Genomic DNA, 22,979 nt, shown 5'->3' with positions numbered 1-22,979 from the left:
ATCATGTTTGCTTTCCAGTTTTTATCCTTTAAAGGGGTTGTAAAGACAAAAATATTTTCCTCTTAAATTAAAGTCTGACAGTAGCTGATAAAGTAAAAAGTAATGTTTTGCATCATAACTAATTTGATACCTGTTGAAATCGAGCTGTTTTATTCACCTCCGTCACTCCTGAATCGTTATTCTCACTGACTTCCTGGTTTGCGGTGCGCATTCATTCTTGCTACATCACGGCCTAATGGGAACTACAGTTCCCATTAGGCTTAGCCTCCATGCCTGTGAGGGATAAGAGAGCATCTTCACGCAGGGCTGTAGTCATAGGGAGGGGGTGAGCACATTCTGCTTTCCACCATGCAAAACAGATCAGATGCTGGTGGAAAGCAAGAAGAGGAGAGACAGGAAATGGCATTTTCAAACCTGGATTACTGTATTTTGGAGGTCAAAAGGAAAAACGAGGTAAGTGATATTTAAATACTCTAGCTTACAGCAATCAATTGATCTAATAAAAAACGAACCTTTAGTGTTCCTTTAATTAGAAAAAATATCACTAGAATCTGGTTGCAATAGGAAACACCTTTGTTTTAAACAATAATCTTTAGAAATTCGTTCTAAGCAGTGTTTCCACTGGCATGCGCAACATTTAGGGGAGCGCCCACCAGTATGTGTCACAGTGGCGGTCTCCTCCTAAATGTACTTTCCTGTGTCCCCGTGCTCTGCTACAATGTTCAGTCTCGGGCGCTCTGTCATTGGGCGTATGGGGTCATGTGCGGCGGCAGGGCTAGCCTGTCCACGATCGCAGTAGCTCCTGAAGTCCCGCCTCCGCCCATGTTCAGTCTCTTGCACCCTGTGATTGGGCAAAGGTGGGACATCAGGAGCAACCGCGATCGTTAACAGGCCAGCCCCGCCGCCCAATCACAGGGTGCCGGATTCTCAACATGGTGAAGCGCGGGAGAGACAGAAATGGATTTTGAGCCGCCACTGTCTTCTCCTCCTCCTCCTCTCCTCCAAAGAAGAGAAGGTAAGACTCACACTGGTCAGTGTAGTGTAGTGTACAGTATAGTGGTCAGTGTAGTGTAGTGGTCAGTATAGGAATCAGGTAGGTCAGTGTAGTATAGTGGTTAGTATAGGAATCGGGTAGGTCAGTGTAGTATAGTGGTTAGTATAGGAATCAGGTAGGTCAGTGTAGTGGTCAGTATAGGAATCAGGTAGGTCAGTATAGAGGCACTGAGAGGCTGAGCCGGACGCTCCCGCCCCTCCACAGCCTAGTGCTCTAGTGAGCAAGGAGGGGGCAGAGCAGAGAGCTGTGATTGACAGTCACGAGCTCTCTACTTGGGGAGCTCTAAGAATTGGGCGATCGGCAGTGTTCAATCGCTCGGTTCTGAGAATAGAGGCACTGGGGGACAGATGCAGCATCGGACCAATGCTGCATCCACCTAGGTAAGTATGAATTAAAAAAAAAAAAATACTTACATCAGTTCTCTTTTAAGGGCACTCACAAAGCCATGTAGTATTTCTATCATTTGGTTCCATGGTGCAGCAGGGAGAATTACAGCCATTCCAGCAGATTTTGTGGTTTAAATAGTGTACCTTACACTCGAATGTTTAGATATTGCTTAACAAAACAGTCCCATAACTAACAACATGAATCAACAATAATTAGCATTCTGTAATTATTTCACTTGGCCCTTTGCTTACAGAAGTTCAATGTGCATTTAAATGGTGTAAATATGCAAATTGCAAGTTTTTAAGTTGTATGACACACGTGGTCACTTACACAGCGCTAGTGATAGAATTGTATCCATTTAGGTGCGGTCCCTAGAACTTTATTTCTTTGATCATCCAAGCTATACCAATTCTGTATACCCAAGACCTAAGGCTGGGCATTAAACGGCACAGGTCCCTCTGTCAACCACAGAAGCCGCTATACCTACCTCAGTTCTGCCTGTGGTTAGAGCCCTCTGATGTAACCCAGTAACAAATGCATACAATGGGGTAGGGCTGCAACTAATGATTATTTTCATAATCGATTAGTTGGCCAATTTATTGTTTTGATTAATCAGGTAATAACCTTAAAAAAAGTGTGGTGTACAATTTAGTTAATATGTAATGTTAAAAAAAATAGGCAATTTATTTTTAAATATCTCTATGCAGTGGTTAATATAAATAACCAACTGTATCCCTAATCCACTCTGAGAATAACAGACAGAAGAGATAGTATATACTACTAGAGGCTGAATCTGGTAAATATGATCAGACTCAGACTGTGAAACAGTGACAGTAATACTATATATTACTTATTTCATATACTGTTTATAATAATAAATACACCCAGAAGTAGGATATATGGGCATTTTAACTAGAAGTCAGACATGAAGCTATATGAAGGGTGGAAGGGAGATCTAAATCTTTTATATTAAAGTAGTACTAAAAGCCAAGATTTTTTTTCCCCATGGATATGATCATTTTTAAATATAATGCACAATACTGGTAAAGGTTTACATTCAATGTAGTTGTAATGCCTTATATTTCCTCCTGTCTATCATCCTCCCCCGTCTTTGGGTTCAGATGCTGATCTTCCATGCACACAGTGGCCCAGATTCAAGTAGAATTGCGCGATATTTGCGGGGGAGCAGGGCAACGATTTTGCCCTGCGCCCCCGCAAATATTTTGCGCTGCCCTCGATTCACGGAGCAGTAGCTCCGTGAATTGCGAGGGCGCGCCGGCAAATTTGCCCAGCGTAAGCGCGCGCAAGTTAAATGATCCCACCGGGGGCGGGAATCATTTAAATTAGGCGCGCTCCCGCGCCGAGCGTACAGCGCATGCTCCGTCGGGAAACTTTCCCGACGTGCATTGCGGCAAATGACGTCGCAAGGACGTCATTTGCTTCTAAGTGAACGTGAATGGCGTCCAGCGCCATTCACGTTTCACTTACGCAAACGCCGTGAAATTCAAATTTCGCGGGAAGGCCGGCTATACTTTAGCAGTGGCTGCCCCTACTATTAGAAGGGGCAGCCTTGCGCTAAAAGTAGCCGTACGGAAACTCCGTACCTGGCTTGCGCGGGGCCCGCGCAAGCTTGTGAATCAGTGGTAGTATGCAATTTGCATACTACACGCTGATACACAATGGGAGCGCCCCCTAGCGGCCCCCGCAAGAATGCAGCCTAAAATCTGCGAGGCATAAGAGCCTTATGCCGCGCAGATTTTAGCCTGCAGTCGGTGTAACGAGGTTCCTGAATCAGGAGCACTCGTTACTCCGGAGCAAGTAAGCACTTGCGCTGCGTAACCTATGGTTGCGCGGGCGCAAGTGCTTCTTGAATCTGGGCCAGTCTTTTTAAAGTGATTTTTTTTTAAAACAACAATGTTATACTTACTGCTCTGTGTAGGGGTTTTGCACAGAGTAGCCCTGATTCTCCTCTTTTTGGACCCCCCACCGACTTTTCTGACTCCTCCTACTTTCAGAATGCCCCAATAGCAAGCTGAAAAGTATAGTATAGAGTGTCCTTATAGCAAGGTAAAACAAACTTCTACCTTTAGGACCACTCGCTTCCAGATCAGGACTACATGTCCCATGAGACATTGCTCCTCACACATTTACAAGTTCTCAGGCACTTACTGACATGTATGGATGGTGTACTGAGCTGTATGTGTGCTGCACTGTATTTCCTGATATGTAAACAAATAGTGCATTCTGTATGCAGGCCAACTAATCAGCTGGCCGATTAATTGATAATGAAAATAGTTGACAAGTATGTTAATAATCAATTCGTTGTCGATTAATTGATTAGTTGTGTCGACCCTGCAATGGGCTTGATTTACTAAACGCAAAAATACTGTGCACTTCAAGTGTACTTACGCCAGAGCTTAGTAAATGAGGTCAAATTTTATTTTGCAAAGAATACTCCATCACATGCAAGGAAAAATAAAACTGCATTTTTTATTGCATGTGATTGGGGGATAGAAATCAACAGAACTTCCCCTAATTTCAGAGCTTTCCCTCAAATCTAGAACAACTGCACTTGCAGTGCACAGTATATTTGCCTTTAGTAAATGAACCTCATAGTGTCACAATCCATGGTGGCTCTACAGTTAAAGGCATTATAAGCCTTCCTCCCTGCACCTTATGTGTTTCACCTGCATAAGAGGTGATTTGATCGTAAAGTTTCATGGTTGTTTCCCTGTATGCACAGCCTCTAGTATAGTACATATTCACATTCCTTTGTCAACAATTTCTGCATGGCACTGCACAGGTTAATACATGACCTCTGTCTGTAGTCTAAGAACTGACACTGCCCGTGAAGAAACTACATATCCCACAATCCCTGGGTCTCTCAGACTAGTTCTCTGCAGTTGCAATTTATATTGTAATTAGATTTAATGCAGATAAGAAGGCTGAGCAATGAAGGGAAGATATTTATTTAATTAAATTAGCACTCTGTGATTCCACCCAGAGGAAATGGCGAGGCAGGGATTGGGCACTTTGTGACCCAGACGAAGTTGTCTTGTCCCTTTGGCGAATAGGGACAAGCTAGATGAATGAATACACGGACATAGGGACATCGGTCATGATGCTACAAACTGCAGCTACAACATGTGAGTTCATTATTACAAGGCAAGGCAAATAGACAACACAGGGAATATAACTATTACCTAGTTTAAAGCTACCTACCTAGTTAAAACAATGAAAACATTTAAAAGTGTACAATGCCTTTAAAGGGGTTGTAAACCCTCATGGTTTTTCACCTTAATGCATTCTATACATTAAGGTGAAAAAACTGCTCTCATGCTGCAGGCCCCCCAGAGCCCCCGCTTTACTTACCTGAACCCAATCTTTTTCTCCCCGAGGACGAGCACGCCAGCTCTAGCTGGTGTATCATGTCCTAATTCGATAGATTGATAGCAATGCAGCCATTGGCTTCCGCTGCTGTCAATCAAATCCAATGACGCGGGCGCCGGGGGTTGGAGCAGAGTCCTGCTTTCTGTGTCAATAGCCGTAGAAGCAGGACTCAGGAGTGTGCCTGCATAGGTGTCCTGAGGGAGTGGGAGCTACCAGCGCAGCTGAGGGACCCCAAAAGGGGAGGATTGGGGCCACTCTGGGCTTGACCAACTGCACAGTAGAGGCAGGGATGGACTGGCCATTGGGACTACAGGGGGTGGGCCGATGGCTCAGTGGGCTGGTTGTAAGGACAGCGGACTGCCGCTCCCCTCTGCTCCTCTGTCTCTCCCTCCCCTCAGCGCTCACCTGGGGGGAACAAAGAAGCAGGGGGAGGACCAGAGGAGCATGGGGGGAGGGGACAGACAGCTGACTCAACAGCTATGGCCTGGGAGTTTCTCACTTCTGCCTTATCTTGTCCCATAAGGGGGTCACCGAACTGATTCTTTGGCCCGGGTGAAATAATGTCTAGCTTCCCCACTGGTACTGCTTATAAGAGTACCAGTACCAGCCGTTCTACTCTAATAAAGTAGAACGGCTAGTGGCTAGTGAAGGTGGAGAGGGGGCTTGGGTGGCCGGCGGGGTGCGGGAGTTGTCCGGCCACCATGGTAGAGACCTGTCAAAGTGGGCCAGTCTGGATGAAGTCCAGGGCCAAATTTCTGTCCCGGTCCAGCCTTGAGTAAGTATGACACTAAAGCGAACCTTTAGTTACCCTTTAATTTAACCACTTAAGACCCGGACCATTATGCAAGTAAAAGACCTTGCCCCTTTTTGCGATTCGGCACTGTGTCGCTTTAACTGACAATTGCGCTGTCGTGCGACGTAGCTCCCAAACAAAATTGGCGTACTTTTTTTCCCACAAATATAGCTTTCTTTTGGTGGTATTTGATCACCTCTGCGGTTTTTATTTTTTGCACTATAAACAAAAATAGAGCGACAATTTTGAAAAAAAAACAATATTTTTTACTTTTTGCTATAATAAATATCCCCCAAAAAATATATAAAAAGTTATTTTTTTTTTTCAGTTTAGAACGATACGTATTCTTCTACTTATTTTTGGTAAAAAAAAAATCTCAATAAGCGTTTATTGATTGGTTTGCGCAAAAGTTATAGCGTTTACAAAATAGGGCTTAGATTTATGTCATTTTTATTAATAATTATTTTTTTTACTAGTAATGGCGGGGATCAGAGATTTTTTTTCGTGACTGCGACATTATGGCGGACACTTTTGACACATTTTTGGGACCATTGTCATTTTCACAGCGAAAAGTGCTATAAAAATGCACTAATTACTGTGAAAATGACAATGGCAGTGAAGGGGTTAACCACTAGCGGGCGCTAAGGGGTTACGTGTGCCCTAAGGGAGTAATTCTTACTGTAGGGGGGCATGGCTGGACGTGTGACGTCACTGATCGTCGTCCCCTATAACAGGGAACAGACGATCAGTGACACTGGTCACTGTGACGGTGACAGTGGTCAAACAAGCGCCCAGAGGCGATTTAGTTCGCATGTGTAGCGCTATATAAGTTTTTCACTCACTCACACTGCCACAGAGAAGAACGGGGAAGGTGTGTTTACACACACCTCTCCCCGTTCTTCAGCTCCTGTGACCCAATCACGGGACACCGGCGGCGATCAGGTCCCCCGGGTGCGGTCACGGAGCTTTGGACCAGGTCACGAGCGCGCCGCCAGCGGCGTGCACGACCCACGGCTGGGCTCTTAAAGGGCAACATACCTATACGTGCCTGTGCCCAGCCGTGCCATTCTGTCGACGTATATCGGCGTTAGGCGGTCCTTAAGTGGTTAAAGAATTTACAAGGTGAGAATGCCAAAGAAAGGTACATTCTCTATATTTGATTTAAACACCCTTGTCAGAATTATTTATTTGATGAAATCTGTGTCGATGATTTGTGGCTTGGGAAACATTTACGTACTGTATGTGGTGCCAGACAGATCTGCAGCAAGTGTATACACAGCCAAAAATACCTGCGGACGTGTTGTAACAGCGCTCACTTTTGTTGCAGTAACAGTACCTTAATTAACCTCTAATTACGTCTAGTGAAGCTACACCGGAGTTTGTCTGGGATGTCGGGTATTAATCTCCGAACTTCCAATAACATCTGGAAAAATATTTAGTCTCACGTTCCAGTATTGAATTTCTGAAAATGTATCCTTTTCACTTGACAGCAGCTTGTTATTATAATGTGTCAGAAACCAAGCTTGACTTGGAATTATTTCATAATCCTTTGTAGAAAAGTATGGGCCTCCCTTGCTACTTTACTATAATAAGTACACCTTAAGGACTTCTTACCTGGAATCAGTGTGAGCATGGGGCTTAACAGATTGACTGAATAGCACTTTTATTTTTAGACCTTGTTTCTAATTTATAAAGCCTTGTTAAAAGGTTACTGGTGTAAAAAAATTGTTTTGTGTAACCATTTTTTTATTGCAACTTAATAAAATCCAAAGCTCCGCAAATTGCTATAAACAACCTGCTTTTCCACATTTCATATGCAGTATGGTGTCTATTGACATATAAATTACGCAAAAACCTGTTTTTACATGTATCTTTCATTGGGATTGCCAGTGTGAAAGCACACGTTTAGCATTTGTTTTGCTGCTTTTTTGTTTGTCACCATAGAGACAATTGCTTCTGCTTTTATTGATCTTGGGTGACAACCATTCAAACTTAAAACAGAACTTTACAAATAAGGTCTTGTTTTATGCCACTGCCCTCTACTGCTATAAAAATGGCATTTTTTTAGGGGCGTTTTTTTTTTTTTTTGAATGGTGGATCCAGGGCTCAAGTCCTGCGGGAACGCATGGGAACGGAGTTCCTGCACTTTTTTCACAGCAGGAACGCAGTTCCCTTTGCAGGACTAGAGCAGCCGAGCCGCCCGAGCCAATCCTTCACTAAGCGGCGATGCCCAGCTCGAGTCACTGTCAGGGGCAGGCGAACCTTAGTAATCCTTTATGTTACTGGCCGCTTCCTGTATATGGATTCATCGGGTAGTGTGCGGGTATTCCGTCACTTCCTCGATGCCGCAATGTCTCCTAGGAGCTTTTGTCATTGTTCCCAGTAGACATTGCGGAGGTCTGCCGCAAGTTATCGCGGGATTTACAAAAACATGTGGTTTAGTAATTATGCATATGAGCGTATCATTTTTTTTTTTTTGGTGGGGGAGTAGATCTTGGGTGGGAGTTCCCACACTTTTTTCTCCAGGACTTGACCCCTGGGTGGATCTACTTCCGCTGTCCTTGTGACCCAGCCCAGAATGGCATATTTGCTCTCACAGACCCCTGGGAAACCCTTGTCACATTTCCCAGGAGGCTGCAGGAGCTCATTTAGGGCCCATTCACACCACTTGTGGTGAGGGAAACGCATGTTTCCTGCTCTGCACAGGAACACGCTCCCATCTGTAGATGGTGCCTTTAATTGTTAATGGTACCCCCATGCACCTGGCAAACGCCGGTGCTTTCTGGTCACTATGCGGTGACGGTATGCAATTTTAAAAACCATGACGGCCTTTTTGCAAATTCTCGAGTCCCAGCCCAAAAATATGCTGCACGCAAACGTGGCTTTCTGGTGTGAACCGACTCTTGCAGAACGGCTGGGGTGGAACTGCCATGGCATTTGGGGGCTGAGCTGTCCGAACCCAGAAGAGGCAGCCAGCTGGAGAGGACCCGATGGCAACGCGGGGGCTGAACAGCAGATGGTGCAGGACAACATTAGACATTAGACCCAGACAGGAGTGTGTGTGTTTTGAATTTAGCCCAGCCTAAAAGGTGAGGGGGGTTAAAGGGTCACTAAAGGAAAAAAAAAATTCCGCTAAATAGCTTCCTTTACCTTACTGCAGTACTGGTTTCATGTCCTCATTGCTCGTTTTTGCTTTGTTGTTGCTGTAAAACTGCTCTGATCTCCACACTTCCTGGTTGTCTGGCTCCTTATAACCATCATACTGGGAGCTTTTCACGGTGGTCTAAGCTGTCATTACTGTGTGTCTAAAACTTAACAGAACCAATCAGATTCAGATTTTAAAAACAAAACACTGCCCTGGATTTGTTTGTTTTTGTTCTGTGTGTCTCTTTACTTCACATAAACATGAAACCAGTTTAAAATTGAAAGTGAAACTACAGGCACATTATATGGTTGATTTTTATCTATTTTTAATCATTTTTAAAAGGAATCAGTTAACTTTTATGTCTCTATACCCTGTAAACAGTCATTTCAGCAAAAACATTTTTTTCCTTTAGTGATCCTTTAAGTTCCTCTTAAGATGCTTGGAGGAACATGCAAATGGTTCTTGCAGTCAACAAAGAGTCACAGTATTAACAACTGCATTCAACACAAATAGTAATCATCTTATGGGTGCATATTTGTGAACACCAAGCACAGTCATGCACAATAACCATTACCAAATGAAAGTCTTCATAGAAGTTGTTGGGAAATAAGAACCAGATTCTAGTGTGCTAAGCTAATGTTTGTATCCTTATTTAACTACTTCAGCCCTGGAAGAATTTACCCCCTTCCTTACCAGAGCAATTTTTGCGATTCGGCACTGCGTTGTTTTAACTGACAATTGCGTGGTGGTGCGATGTGGCTCCCAAACAAAATTGACGTCTTTTTTCCCCACAAATAGAGCTTTCTTTTGGTTGTATTTGATCACCTCTGCGGTTTTTGTTTTTTACTTTTTGCTATAGTAAATATCGCCACAAAATCTATAAAAAAAAAATGTTCTTAGTTTAGGCCGATATGTATTCTTTTACATATTTTTGGTTAAAAAAAATCGGAATAAGCATATATTGAGTGGTTTGCACAAAAGTTATAGCGTCTACAAAATAGGGGATTTATTGCATTTTTTTTTCTATTCATTTTTCTACTAGTAATCGCGGCGATCTGCGTTTTTTTTTTTTTTATTGTGACGGTGACATTGCGACAGACATATCGGACGCTTTTGACATATTTTTGGGACCATTCACATTTATACAGCGATTGGTGCTATAAAACTGCACTGATTACTGTATAAATGTGACTGGCAGAGAAGGGGTTAACACTAGGGGGCCCTGAAGGGGTTAAAATGTTCCCTAGTGTGTGATTCTAACTGTAGGGGGAGGGGACTCACAAGGGGAAGAGACCAATGTGTGTTCCTCTGTACTGGGAACACATATTGGTCTCCTCACCTCTAAGGACGTGGATCTCTGTGTTTACAAACACACAGATCCACGGTCCTGCCGTGATTGCGGGCAATCGCGGGTGCCCGGCGGACACCGCAGCCGCCGGGCACGCGACGGGTCACGAGCGGTGACGCGGTTGCACGCGCCCCCTAGATGGCTGGAAAGCCCAGGACGTCATATGAAGTCTACCCAGGATGAGAGATCCCATCCGTGGACGTCATATGACTATGGGCGGGTGGGAAAGTGGCAAAACAGTAATTGTGATGGCCAATAAATTGGTTGCATTGTCGCCATATAACACAGTGGACTATGTAACGTTACAGTTTAAAAAGTTTGTTTTAAAATTGAGCTGGCGTTTTAAATGTTTTGAACAGGGTGCAAATGAAATGTAACTATTAAAATGTTCAAATGTAATAGAATTCTATGTTTTGCTTTGCAGGTTAGCCAGTGGACCCGGCTCTGTGAAATTAGCATACCATTGACTGTGGAGAAGTTTCTACAAGAGCCATGTACAGAAATTCCACCCGAAATTCTCCAGCTTGAGAAAAGGCTAGGTGAGCCGGTCAAGGTTCATAACGATGATAAAATAAGGAGACAGAAGATGCAGCAGCAACAAATGAAGACAAATGACAATGCAGAAGGACAAGGAAGCAAACGGGAGCTGTCGCAAACAAAGTCTCAAAAAACATCCAGCTTGGAACTAGCAACAGCTTTATCTAAACTCAGTGTCCAAGAAACAGTTTCAAGAGTCACACGAGAGCCCGCTCACATCAGGAAGGTGAAGAATACAGATCTTCCTCCTCTGGAGCATGTGTTTGTTGAAGGCCTCTTCTTCACCCTGACTGATGTTGTTCTAATGCCGTGCATACATCAGTTCCTGGTAAGAAATTTAGATGTCTAAAAGCATGTATTTACAGTATCAAATGCATAAACATAGCATAATAAGATGGTAATATCATGTGGGTTTCATGGTCACAGCAAAGTCACTATGTCATAATTGGAGACTTGTTGCAAATTAAAGGGGTTGTAAAGGTTTTTCATAATAAGCATCCTTTACCTGCAGACATTCCTCTTTTCACTTCCTCATTGTTTGTTTTTGCTCAGAAGTTGCTCTATTTCTTCTCTGTTCTGTTCACTTCCTGCTTGTCTGATTTTACTGACCACCGTGACAGGAGGCTTTACTGCGGTGGTCAGTGACGTGCTCGCCCCCTCCTGGGAACTAAATAAGTGCGGCAGGACGCTCTCTACGTGTTAGAGACTTCAAGTAGGTGTGAATTACTGGGCGTGCCGCAATGCATACTGGGAAATTTAGTTCTTACATGAACGAGCGCCGCAAACCAGGAAGTGAATGAGAGAACAGAAACTAGAATGCCGGAGGTGATATAGATGAAGGAATTTAATAGGTATTTACTCGTTTTTTAACAGAATCATTACACTATTCTGTCTGTCTACCTTGCAGACATTAATTTTGGGCAAAAAAAAAATTCCTTTACAACTCCTAACACTTTCAATAAATTTGTTTTTGGCTGTGGCTCTTGGTCACAAAGGAAAGTTCAGTAAAGGGCTGCAGAGGAAAACATACTTCATAAAAGCACCTAGAAAGCGTACAAGCACCAAGAAGCCCTTTTGCCCATGTGTTATGTTTACTATAGGAATGGTAACATCTGATGTTATGTTAAAGAGGAAGTAAACCCATGCCGATTTTTTCAGTTTTTCAATTATTAAAGCGGAAGTAAACCCTTCTTTCTTTATCGTACATCACGGGACACAGAGCGGCATATTCATTACTATATGGGTTATATGGAGTACCTTCAGGTGTTGACACTGGCAATCTCAAACAGGAAATGCCCCTCCCTATATAACCCCCTCCCATAGGAGGAGTACCTCAGTTTTTACGCCAGTGTCTTAGGTGTTAGTCATGGTTTAGCTTGCCTCCGCATCCTTGGGATTAGGTGAGCTACCGGTTCTGTCCAAAAAAGCCTCAGCGCTAAAGTGGTCAGTAACCGGACCCCAAACCCTTGGGGTATAGCCCATAATGCTTTTCTTTTTAGAGAGCTGGACCCTGGGCCCAGAACTTAGAAACCTTTGGGTGCCTAATGTTTTCTGTTGCCAGGGTGCTATATGGGCCCAGGACAGTGGATCCTTCATAGGAACCCAGGGCCTGAAGGTCTAGACATCCCCACGGAGATGGGGGAAGATTGGGCCTCTTGCTTGGCAAAGTCCTGCGGCATGGAGCAGGTAAGTGAGGGGAAAACTTGCGGAACTTGGTTCTTAGCAGGTTTTTTTCTGGGGGGTCACAGGGGACATGCCTAAAGTTATGCACTGCATCTGGCAAACTAGTCACATATCATAAAGATAGGATGGCTCTATATGTATTATTCCCCATAAGATGTGACCTCCCTTGTAGTGTTGGAAAAGCATTGAGTGGGGCCTGTGTGATATAAAAATATATGTGTGTGTCAGAGAGCTGTGCTTACCTGCAAGCCTCCAGGCGATGCTCCATTCAACCAAAAAGAAGGTACAGCGCTGATGTGAATGAAACGAATTGTGAGTGAACAATACAATTATGAAAAATAATCAGTGACTGAATAAATAAATTAGATATTGATAAGAATAGTTCATAAAAATATCCAAGAGTGAATGTACTGATCCTTCACCAATCAAGAATTAAGTATAAGTGACAAAAATAGCAAATGTAAATCAGTGAAAAAAAGAGTCCAATGATAAAAAAGGCAAAATTCTTATTTCTTTATCTTCCACCAAGTATGACACCCGTGTGATGGTATTCCAATCTGCTTACCAGATTAACTGACCGTGATTGCGGTCAGATAAAGCCCAGAGATCTTTTAGAGTCCTCTCAAGTGGACTAAATGGCAACAGGTTATACAGATCATCTACTGCTCCAAAGCTCCAGAGGGAATAGGGATACGCTCATATATTCAAAAAGAAGAAGAAACGAGAAAAAGCTCCATGGTGAAGTACTGTATGTAAGGTTGGTTTATTAAGGGAAAGATAACACTTACAATTCAGATGATATAGACAGGCTTGTCACAAATCCCAGCGTGTGCAACGCGAACTGACAATCGAATCCTAGGTAGCTGTGTTCAGTGTGTATAGCTCTCTCCGTACAAGCGATGACAAGGTACGCTTTAGGCCCATCCCCGACGACGTCTTACGACGAAACGTACGTAGGAGTGGCCTAAAGCGTACCTTGTCATCGCTTGTACGGAGAGAGCTATACACACTGAACACAGCTACCTAGGATTCGATTGTCAGTTCGCGTTGCACACGCTGGGATTTGTGACAAGCCTGTCTATATCATCTGAATTGTAAGTGTTATCTTTCCCTTAATAAACCAACCTTACATACAGTACTTCACCATGGAGCTTTTTCTCGTTTCTTCTTCTTTTTGAATATATGAGCGTATCCCTATTCCCTCTGGAGCTTTGGAGCAGTAGATGATCTGTATAACCTGTTGCCATTTAGTCCACTTGAGAGGACTCTAAAAGATCTCTGGGCTTTATCTGACCGCAATCACGGTCAGTTAATCTGGTAAGCAGATTGGAATACCATCACACGGGTGTCATACTTGGTGGAAGATAAAGAAATAAGAATTTTGCCTTTTTTATCATTGGACTCTTTTTTTCACTGATTTACATTTGCTATTTTTGTCACTTATACTTAATTCTTGATTGGTGAAGGATCAGTACATTCACTCTTGGATATTTTTATGAACTATTCTTATCAATATCTAATTTATTTATTCAGTCACTGATTATTTTTCATAATTGTATTGTTCACTCACAATTCGTTTCATTCACATCAGCGCTGTACCTTCTTTTTGGTTGTAATTTTTTTGCTTTGGGTATTTAGAGCAATAGGTACCAGCTGCTTTTGTCACTTATTATTTTCACAATTTTTTCATCACGTATTAGCGCAGTGTTTTCCTTTGGTTTTTTCCTTAGGATTTTTTTTACAGATGCTCCATTCAGTCTTCCTCCTCAGGCAAAACGCTGACCTCCTCATGGTTCCAGGCTGCAGGCTGCAGTTTGCTGGAACAGAGAGGTCCCTTCCTCCAAACCCCCCCCCCCCCCCCTGTCGGGAGGGGCATTTCCTGTTTGAGATTGCTGGGGGGGGAAGGGCGGGTCAGTGGCTTAAGGAAGGGGCGGCCCTTCCTTGTTTGTTCCATTCAATACTTTGGAACGGGGGAGGAAAGACCAGAACGGCAGCACGGGGCGCCGAGGACTCACAGTGGCCAGAAAGGATATTGCAGTCTTCAGAAGACTGTTTTTCAAGCCTAGAAATAGGCTGTTTTCTTTTCCATCTCATAGTTTTTCTTTGCAATACTACTCAGGGGGACAGAATGTTTTTTTCTTTCCTGGATTTGAAACAAAAACGAAAAAAAAAAAAAAAAAAAAAGTCATCTAGGGGAGAGGAAGCATTTTTTATCCCCCAAACAGGTGTTTGGGCAATTAACTTTTATAGTTCCAAATACCAATAGGTAGCAGGTGTACCTTGGTATTGTACCATAGGCATCCGGAGAGTCTAAGGTCTCGGACAAAGTTATGCCGCTGCTTTCCCCACAGGGAGCCTTGGGGCCATCGGGATCTGGGGCTGGAGCTGGCGCGGGTCAGTCCAACCCTAAGATGGTCACGGACGAGGTATTACTCACCTCTTTAAGAGAGATGGAGAAAAGAATGGGAAAAATGATAGCCACAGCTATGCGGGGCAGTAAACGGATTAGATCTCCGTCGCCCGAGCGCAGACCCTCAGAAGAGGAGGTCCTTTCCTCAGGGGAATTGGACGACCTCTTGGACAAGGACCAAGTAGGTTCAGGGATCGAAGATCCGGATACAGAGGAGTCTGGAGCAGTCTCCCAAGGGGAGAGCTGGTGGACTCAAGCCTTAACGGACTTGGTCCATAAATGCATTCAACTTGCCAGTACCAGATCTCCAGGTATCTACGGTTTCAGCTTTGGGCTCACTGAGGGCGCCTCAAAGCAATGCAGTATTTCCGATCCACCCTCTACTAGAGGGAGTTTTGTTCCAAGATTGGAACAAGCCAGAAAAATCTTCTTACCACCTAAAAGATTCTCTGCCCTATATCCTATGGAAGATAAATTTTCCAAGAAATGGGCTACTCCTGCAGTGGACGCAGCCATCTCATGTATTAACAAATCATTAACATGCCCTGTAGAAAACATACAGGTATTCAAGGATCCAGTTGATAAACGCTTGGAAGCACTACTTAAGAACTCCTTCACTACTGCAGGGGCAGTAGTACAGCCAGCCGTGGCTGCGATTGGGGTTGCTCAAGCATTATCGGATCAGGTTAAGCAGATGCTTAAACTTATTCCTGCCCAGCAGGCAGAAGAGTTTTCGGATGTCCCTAAGGCCATATGTTTTACAGTAGACGCAATTAAGGATTCTATCCAGCAAGCGTCACGTTTATCGTTATCCCTTATCCATATGAGAAGACTCTTATGGTTAAAAAGCTGGGAGGCCGAGCCCCCATGCAAGAAGCTCCTGGTAGGGTTCCCCTTCCATGGAGGACGACTCTTCGGAGAAGACCTAGATAAATACATTCAAACCATTTCAAATGGCAAAAGTACTCTCTTGCCAACTAAGAGGAAGTTTCAGGGGCCTGCGTTTAAACGACAGTACTCCCCTGGGCAGGGGCCCTCTAATGCCAAACAGTATCGACGGCCTCCTGCGAGAGCAAACTTCGGCTTCAACAGCAAATCACAAGGACAGGCTGCTAAAGGCAGAAAGCAGTGGGTTCGCAAACCAGCAAACCCAGCCCCCAAGCCGACCTTATGAAGGGGCGCCCCCACCCACGAAGGTGGGGGGAAGGCTGCGACTCTTTTCAGAGGTTTGGGAAGCCAGCATTCCCGACGAGTGGGTACGGTCTTCCGTGGCCACGGGCTACAAATTAGATTTCCTAAGGTTTCCTCCTCTTCATTTCCAGGAGTCGAGGATTCCAAACGATCCGGAGAAAGGAGCCGCATTAATGTCGGCATTAAATCATCTACTTTCCCAGGAAGTAATAATAGAGGTACCAGTCCTGGAACAGGGGCTAGGTTTCTACTCCAACCTATTCATCATCCCGAAGTCCAATGGAGATGTCAGGCCAATTTTGGACCTAAAGATGGTAAATACATACCTAGAGATCCGCTCATTTCGGATGGAAACCGTGCGGTCAGCAGCTACCACACTCCAAAAGGACGACTTCATGGCGTCCATAGACATAAAGGATGCCTACCTTCATCTTCCAATTTATCAGCCACATCAAAGATATCTACGCTTCATGGTGGCTTCGCGTCACTTCCAATTCGTGGCGCTTCCCTTCGGGTTGGCTACGGCCCCCCGGGTGTTCACGAAGGTCCTAGCTCCAATCCTAGCCAAACTAAGGATCCAAGGGGTCACGATCCTAGCATACCTGGACGACCTCCTAGTCATAGATCACTCGTCTCCCGGCTTGGAGCGAGCAGTGGCCCTCACGGTCCAATACCTCGAGAAGTTCGGCTGGGTCCTAAATCGAGAAAAGTCAGCTTTCCTGCCCACAAGGCAGTTGGAATATCTCGGCATGAGATTAGACACAGAACAACAAAGAGTGTTTCTACCTCTGAGGAAGGTCAAAGCCATCAAGGAATTAATCCTACTGGTTCTAAGCAAGAAGGAACCGACTATTCGCCTATGTATGAGATTACTAGGCAAGATGGTGGCCACATTCGAGGCGGTACCATACGCCCAGAGCCACACTCGCATCCTGCAGGCAGCCATCCTGTCAGCATGGAGCAGAAGGCCGCAGGCCTTGGATATCCCGTTGCCGCTCTCATCAAGAGTCCGACAAAGTCTGTGCTGGTGGTTAGACCCTCAGAATCTACTGAAGGGGAAGTCTTTCAGCCCAGTGGCTTGGAAGATAGTGACCACAGACGCCAGCCTGACGGGCTGGGGAGCAATTTTGGATGGTTGCACTCGCCAAGGTACTTGGGCAATCCCAGAGAAGCAGTTGCCCATCAACATCTTGGAGCTCAGAGCTGCTCGACTAGCCCTCAGGGCTTGGACGTCAAAATTGCAGGGGTTCCCGGTGAGAATTCAATCAGACAATGCCACGGCCGTGGCATACATAAATCACCAAGGGGGAACCAGGAGTCAAGCCGCTCAGAGAGAGGTGAGCTTGATTCTCCTATGGGCAGAGGCTCATGTGCCCTGCATATCGGCAATATTCATTCCAGGAGTGGACAACTTTCAGGCGGACTTCTTAAGCCGCCAGACTCTTTTGCCGGGGGAATGGTCTCTGCATCCACAAATCTTTCAAGCACTCTGCCAAAGATGGGGAGTGCCGGACGTGGATATCATGGCATCGAGACTCAACAAGAAGCTAGACAGGTTCATGTCCCGCTCAAGGGATCCGATGGCCTGCGGAACCGATGCGTTGGTTTGCCCTTGGCATCAGTTCAAACTTCTTTATGCGTTTCCCCCGCTCCAGTTACTACCCCGCCTGCGGCGCAGGATCCGGGTGGAGCACATACCAGTCATCCTGGTAGCTCCAGCATGGCCCAGAAGGGCATGGTACTCACTAATCTTAAAGATGGTAGTGGGAGACCCTTGGACTCTTCCTCTACGGCCAGACCTGCTATCGCAAGGTCCGATCCTCCACCCTGCCTTACGGCATCTAAATTTGACGGCCTGGAAACTGAATCCCTGATTCTCAGGGGTAGAGGTCTGTCTCAGAAAGTAATCTCTACCCTAATCAGAGCCAGGAAACCGGTCTCTAGGGTGATTTATTACAGGGTCTGGAAGGCCTATGTAGGCTGGTGTGAGTCCAAGCGATGGCTTTCTCGCAAATTTACCATCGATAGAGTATTAAGTTTTCTCCAGCTAAGAGTGGATAAAGGATTGGCATTAAGCATAATCAAAGGACAGATTTCTGCTCTGTCAGTGTGGTTTCAGCGGCCGCTGGCCACCCACTCGCTGGTTAAGACCTTCCTTCAAGGGGTCTTACGTATTAAACCTCCAGTTAAATCCCCGCTTTGCCCGTGGGATTTAAACCTTGTTCTGTCAAGTTTACAGAAACAACCGTTTGAGCCGTTGGCTGAAATTCCTTTGGTTTTACTGACAAAAAAGTTAGTATTTTTGGTCGCCATAGTTTCCGCAAGAAGAGTATCGGAACTGGCGGCCTTATCCTGTAAGGAACCATATCTTATTTTTCATAAGGACAGGGTCGTTCTCCGCCCTCATCCTTCCTTCCTACCGAAGGTTGTATCCAGTTTTCATTTGAACCAGGATTTGGTATTACCATCCTTCTTCCCTAAACCCACTTCCAGAAAGGAAGGGTTGCTGCATACCTTGGATATCGTCAGGGCCATGAAGGCCTATCTTAAAGCTACAAAGAAGATCCGGAAAACAGATGTGCTGTTCGTATTACCGGATGGGCCCAAGAAGGGGCAGGCAGCTGCAAAGTCCACCATTTCTAGGTGGATTAAGCAATTAATCACTCAGGCCTACGGCTTGAAAGGGTTGCCTCCTCCAGTATCATTAAAGGCTCATTCTACTAGGGCCATGGGCGCCTCCTGGGCAGCACACCACCAGATCTCTATGGCTCAAGTTTGCAAGGCGGCAACCTGGTCTTCTGTCCACACGTTTACAAAGTTCTACCAGTTGGACGTAAGAAGGAATTCTGATACAGCCTTTGGGCAGGCAGTGCTGCAGGCTGCAGTTTGAGACCCTCGGAATCCGGGGGCTCCTCTTTTTTGAGTTAAATTTAAAATTTAAGATTATTTTTCTCAACTAAGTTGGATTTATTATGATTTGAGTATTCTCTAAATTAAATCCTTTTGTCTTGGAGATGTTCTCCCTCCCCTCATTGTGAGCATTGCTTTGGGACATCCCATATAGTAATGAATATGCCGCTCTGTGTCCCGTGATGTACGATAAAGAAAAAGGGATTTTTAATACAGCTTACCTGTAAAATCCTTTTCTTGGAGTACATCACGGGACACAGAGCTCCCACCCCTCTTTTTGGGGACCATTTTGGGAGGCATACTGCTTGCTACAAAACTGAGGTACTCCTCCTATGGGAGGGGGTTATATAGGGAGGGGCATTTCCTGTTTGAGATTGCCAGTGTCAACACCTGAAGGTACTCCATATAACCCATATAGTAATGAATATGCCGCTCTGTGTCCCGTGATGTACTCCAAGAAAAGGATTTTACAGGTAAGCTGTATTAAAAATCCCTTTATTTTATAGTTGAAAAAAACAGTTAACATTCCCGGCATGCCGGAAATGCTAGCTGTCACATTGGTTGTGCTCTCAACCAAACTGTCAAACCATCCAATGACCGGTGTCATAATGGATCACATGTGCAGCATTATGGCATTTGCAGATTAAACAGAGGCCAAGATGGCAGCTTCCTTGGCTGAAAACAATAGTAGAGTTTACTTCCACTTTAAGTTACCCAAGCTAATCGCAATGCTTAACATCATCTATAAATCAATCAAAACCGAGTCCTGTAAATACCTTTTTTTAGATGTTTTCCTTCTATGTATTTCCGGGTAGTGACAGCGCCATTATAACTTCTGTTTAGTGAATCCGTTTCTGACGTCACTTCTGCCCTTAGTGTTTATCCTGTACGAAATCTTGCAAATGCGCCGTAACCAAGCCTCGTTGTCTGCGGCTGCTGTGATTCACTCCCCTGGGGTGATGTCTTATTCAGTCACATGGGGGAGAATGAGGAAGCAGAGAAGGAGTGAAACATCGCAAGACTTCTCTGTACGGCACAGAGGAGAAGTTTGCTCAGTCATTTCCGGACAAGATATCAATAAATTAACGGCACTCCATAGGTGCCGTTAATGACTGTCAACAGTACGCAAGCACGGGCTACGTCATTATAACGAAAAAGTTATATTTTCAGAGAAAATATAGATGTGAGTACACTTTCACAGGCAGCGATCAACTGCCTGTGTTATGGACTACATATTAAGATTACGTTGTCTCCCAGGGTTTTCAACCACTTTAACCACTTCCATACCGGGCACTTATACACCTTCCCGCCCAGACCAATTTTTAGCTTTCAGCGCTGTTGCACTTTGAATGACAATTGCGCGGTCATGCTACACTGTACCCAAACTAAATTTTTATCATTTTGTACCCACAAATAGAGCTTTCTTTTGGTGGTATTTGATCACCTCTGGGATTTTTAGTTTCTGCAAAAAAAAAAAAGACCGAAAATTTAGAAAAAAAACGTTTTTTTTGTTTCTGTTATAAAACATTGTAAATAAGTACGTTTTCTCCTTCACTGATGGGCACTGATGGTACTGCACTGACAGGCACTGATAAGGTGGCACTGATGGGCACTGATGAGGTGGCACTGATGTGGTGGCATTGATGGGCACTAATATGCGGCACTGATGGGCGGCACGGATGGGCACTGATAAGCAGCACGGATAGGCGGCATGGATGGGCTTGGATAGGCGGCACGGATAGGTGGCACGGCTGGGCACTGATAGGTGGCACGGCTGGGCACTGATAGGTGGCACGGCTGGGCACTGATAGGCGGCACGGATGGGCATTGATAGGCGGCATGGATGGGCACGGATAGGTGGCACGGATGGGCATAGATGGGCACTATCGTATGTGTTGTACTAATGGATGCCAATCAGTGCCAAACAATGCCTGCCAATCAGTGATGCCCATTGTGGGCACCGATTGGCATCCATTGCGGCACTGATTGGCATCCATTTTTTGTGTCCTCCTCATCCCCAGTGGTCTAGGGTGGCATACTTTTTTTTTTTTTTTAATCCCTGGTGGTCTAGTGGGCATCCCTGGTGGTTCAGTGGGCATCCTCGGGGGGGCTGTGCTGATAATCGATCAGCACAAACCCCCCCCATCACAGGAGCAGCCGATCGGCTCTCCTCTACTCGCGGACAGACGCGAGTGAGGAAAAGCCGATTACCGGCTTTTCCTGTTTACATCGTGATCAGCCGTGGTTGGACACGGCTGATCACGTGGTAAAGAGTCTCCGTGAGAGACTCTTTACCTTGATCGGTGTTGCGGGGTGTCAGACTGACCCTGCAACAACAATCGCCGCAATGCGCGCCCCCGGGGGAGCGCAGCGGCTCAGAATCCTAAGGACGTCATATGATGTCCACTCAGGATTCTACAACCACTTTGCCGCCGTCAATCTGTCATTGGCGGGCGGCAAGTGGTTAAAGTAGATGTAAACTAAGAAGTTTTACAAATATTTATGCAATTTCAAAAAATTATTTTTTAACCCTTTGAAATATGCAGCTTTGTTTACAGGAATATCTAATGATCCCATTATGAAGGTGGTCCTTGTTCAGGCACTTCTATTGTGTATGAACAACTGTCCCCTATTTGTGCTGCTTCAATGTTGCATTATCACACATAGCCCTGTTTAGGACTAAAAGCAGCCATACCTATGCACATTCCACTGGCACTGTCCAGAGCAATGTGCAGCCCGCACTAGAGCACATGCATGTAGACAGGAAGTGGTGGGAGGACACCAGCAATGGCAAAATTGTATGAAAGTTTTTATGAAAAAAAGAAAACACAGTGTTAGTGTTTTAGCAAACTAAATATCATCCAGGTATGGGTTACATCTACTTGAAAGCTGAACACCAATCATATACTGTATAAAAAAAAACACTTAATGCAGCTCAGTATTCATTAATACATTATTAAGCATATTGTATTTTCAAATGCAAGCGGTGTAAATACTTACATTTATCTTGATATTAGCCTCTGTACAGCAGTTCAGAGTAGTGGCAGGGAAGAAACAGAACAAGGAGCCAGTCAGGTGTGCAAGCAGCCATGGAACTCATCAGTGTGCTGCTTCTTCTTTCACTGTCCAGTCACAGGCTGAGGTGGTGCAAGTGAAAGCAAAACGGTGGCAGTGAAAAATCAGGGCCACTTACCTGCTAGACAGGGCTGTGTTGTGTAAACCCTAAAATTAAATGGGCAGAAATGCATATTGGATGTTACTAGATTATTTAAATGGGAAAATATGATTCACCATGGTTCCATAGATCAAGTTTTAGTTTCAGCCCTAATCTGAAGGTTTGGAGGGTCTTCACAGGGTTTCCTTTAGGAGGCTTGAGTGGATTTTTAGCAATGCCTTCCTTCATGAAGATAAATTTGCTAAGCTGTCATGGTTAGCCACCACTTTATTTCACTATCAGAACAATATACTGAGGCCAGCTGTTGCTCACCTGAACTATTGATGCATAATATTGTTGGATTGCAATTACAGCCAAACGTGAGTTAGCGATCCTGAATTCCAGTCCCATCTAAGTTCAACCGTCTTTCTTCACATGCACAGGCAACATTGCCAAACCCAGAGGTGAAGAACAGTTTTTTTTTGCCTAAAGACATACATTATACATTTATTTTCATTCAACCAGGGGGTTCTGGTCAGAGGTGGTTCTGGCCAGCTCAGTAGATTGCTTTAACCACTTAAGACCCGGACCAAAATGCAGGTAAAGGACCCGGCCAGTTTTTGCGATCCGGCACTGCGTCGCTTTAACTGACAATTGCGCGGTCGTTCGACGAGGCTCCCAAACAAAATTGGCATCCTTTTTTCCCACAAATAGAGCTTTCTTTTGGTGGTATTTGATCACCACCTCTGCAGCTTTTATTTTAACAAAAATAGAGAGACAATTTTGAAAAAAATGCAATATTTTTCCCTTTTTGCTATAATAAATATCCCCCAAAAATATATTAAAAAACGTTTTTTTCCCTCAGTTTCTACCTATTTTTGGTAAAAAAAAATCGCAATAAGCGTTTATCGATTGGTTTGCGCAAAATTTATAGTGTTTACAAAATAGGGGATAGTTTTATTGCATTTTTATTAAAA

The 22,979-nt window shown here is 44.6% G+C and overlaps 1 protein-coding gene across 2 annotated transcripts in view; it reads left to right on the top strand.

Moving 5' to 3' along the window:
* The window catches only part of GSTCD (glutathione S-transferase C-terminal domain containing), a 252,930-nt gene that overhangs the window by 46,727 nt on the left and 183,224 nt on the right, over positions 1–22,979 (top strand). For both annotated transcript variants that reach the window (XM_040329687.1, XM_040329686.1), the window contains exon 3: positions 10,542–10,982. In XM_040329687.1, the coding sequence (XP_040185621.1) occupies positions 10,542–10,982 (441 nt within the window). The remainder of the gene's footprint in view (positions 1–10,541; positions 10,983–22,979) is intronic.

This window comes from Rana temporaria, chromosome 1 (assembly GCF_905171775.1).
Source record: "Rana temporaria chromosome 1, aRanTem1.1, whole genome shotgun sequence".
NCBI lineage: Eukaryota > Metazoa > Chordata > Amphibia > Anura > Ranidae > Rana > Rana temporaria.
This window is presented reverse-complemented; position numbering and strand designations above follow the sequence as displayed.